The sequence below is a fragment of the Papilio xuthus genome, unplaced genomic scaffold, assembly GCF_000836235.2.
Source record: "Papilio xuthus unplaced genomic scaffold, Pxut_1.1 DF828507.1, whole genome shotgun sequence".
Lineage (NCBI taxonomy): Eukaryota > Metazoa > Arthropoda > Insecta > Lepidoptera > Papilionidae > Papilio > Papilio xuthus.
This window is the reverse complement of record NW_013530142.1, coordinates 1-1572: the sequence shown is the minus strand read 5'-3', so window position 1 is coordinate 1572 and position 1572 is coordinate 1. Positions and strand designations below refer to the sequence as shown.

Here is a 1572-nt window from a genome sequence, read left to right as displayed (position 1 = left end):
ATTATCGCACATTAACTATACATTGTCAAGTTAATATTCTTAGTGCAGTTGTAGTTGATAATGTTCGTTAAATACAATACAATGCCTATTCAAGTATCTTATTCCACATGAAAATTCTAACCATTATATAGTACAATTTAAACTTAATAATATAAACTTTAAGATAATTCTGGGTTTTATGGATAAACTTATTTCATTTATGTTAAACCAAATTAAATACTCATGTGAACCTCATATTGTCTTTATCTGTATCTTGTGCTAAGATTTAATTTCTATTTTATTATAAAATATATATTTTTGTTTTTACACAAAACTTATTGATCAATTCTGCCTTGTCCTTCCATGTCCCTTTCTTTATATAACAATTTACTATGTCTTTTTTCAACATTTGGGACAGTTTTTGAATCTGTGAGAAAAATATTATGCGTTTTACTAAATTCATAGTACTTGTAATCTTAGATTTGAGTAGTTTATTCACATTAATAGAAAATCATTCAATTAGTATAATTCAGTCATCTAACCTAACCTAACAATTTCATTTTACAAAAAAGGTTATTTATCCATGAGTCACATCCATTTGTTTCTTATTTTTCATGGTTAATAATTTTTAAATTTTTATTTCCAGTTCCTTGGATTCTGATCTCGAGTCTACATTGACATGAGAATAATTAAGCAAGAACAATCATCAATAAATAATAAAATACAATTACCTAAGCACCTACACATTAAGACTTTTACATGTAATAAATGAAACATACGATATGCTTGAAATGGTTTTATTCTTAAAATTATAAAAGTTTATGGTAATAAATTATGAGGGACTGCTAAGACAGGCCATTAATAGTTCCATCTTGTTGAGAAAGTTTTTGCCCTCCATTTTTTCCAATTTGATCTCTTTGAATGCGCCACCGAGGTTCTCCCATTTCTTGTCTTGCACCAATTCACTTGCAAAGAAATCTTTTCTAGGCGATTGTGCTATAAACACTTGGATTCCAACTGATGGCTCACATCTTATTGCGATCATTCTATCTCCTGTAACAAAATAATTACATATATTGATACTGTGAGCGGCTGAAGTGCAACTTTACTAATATAATGTGATAGATGGATGTTTGAAGATATCTTTGGAACCGCTGAATGGATCTTGGTGAAATTTGGCACAGATGTAGAAAATAGTCTGAAACAACACATTGAGTTTTTGCTTATTCCGCAAAGGAGTCGCGGGCGACAGCTATCTTAATAAAACTTGGTAGTCCTGGTGGAAAATTGGTTTAACAGTGTTCATACCGTTGGGCGAAGCGAGCAGACAGGATGAAGCATTGCTGAGAGGCTCAACGGGTCCGGAGCCGAGGTGTGCGCTGGAGGCCAGCAGCTGCCAGCCCATGCAGCGGCCTACCGCCTGCACCGCCGTCATCTGATGCTGGTAGATCTATGGCACCATTAACAAACAATAAGGACTTGGAATTTTAATAATAGTGTTTCTCTACTAATATTTACTGAATGGTAGTTTTTTTAATCTGTAAAGTGGTAATTCAGAAATAGGGAAATTGTAAATCATCACTGACAAATACC

General features: G+C 32.8%; 1 protein-coding gene across 1 annotated transcript; it reads right to left on the bottom strand.

Annotated features, from left to right (window-relative positions):
- Positions 1-760: 760 nt before the first annotated feature.
- On the bottom strand, positions 761-1566 carry LOC106113168 (mediator of RNA polymerase II transcription subunit 17-like). The gene is made up of 2 exons (XM_013305900.1): positions 1288-1566; positions 761-1032 (listed from the first exon to the last, which is right to left on the bottom strand). The coding sequence occupies exons 1-2, from the start codon at positions 1412-1414 to the stop codon at positions 812-814; spliced, it is 348 nt and encodes a 115-aa protein (XP_013161354.1). The 5' UTR covers positions 1415-1566; the 3' UTR covers positions 761-811.
- Positions 1567-1572: the final 6 nt, after the last annotated feature.

What these genes read in the sequence shown, in the direction of transcription:
- LOC106113168 (XM_013305900.1), bottom strand. Translation starts at nt 1,414, where the DNA reads ATGACGGCGGTGCAGGCGGTAGGCCGCTGCATGGGCTGGCAGCTGCTG. An exon ending in TCTGCTCGCTTCGCCCAACG is followed by an intron (nt 1,033 to 1,287) that starts GTATGAACACTG and finishes ATTTTGTTACAG; the next exon opens with GAGATAGAATGATCGCAATA.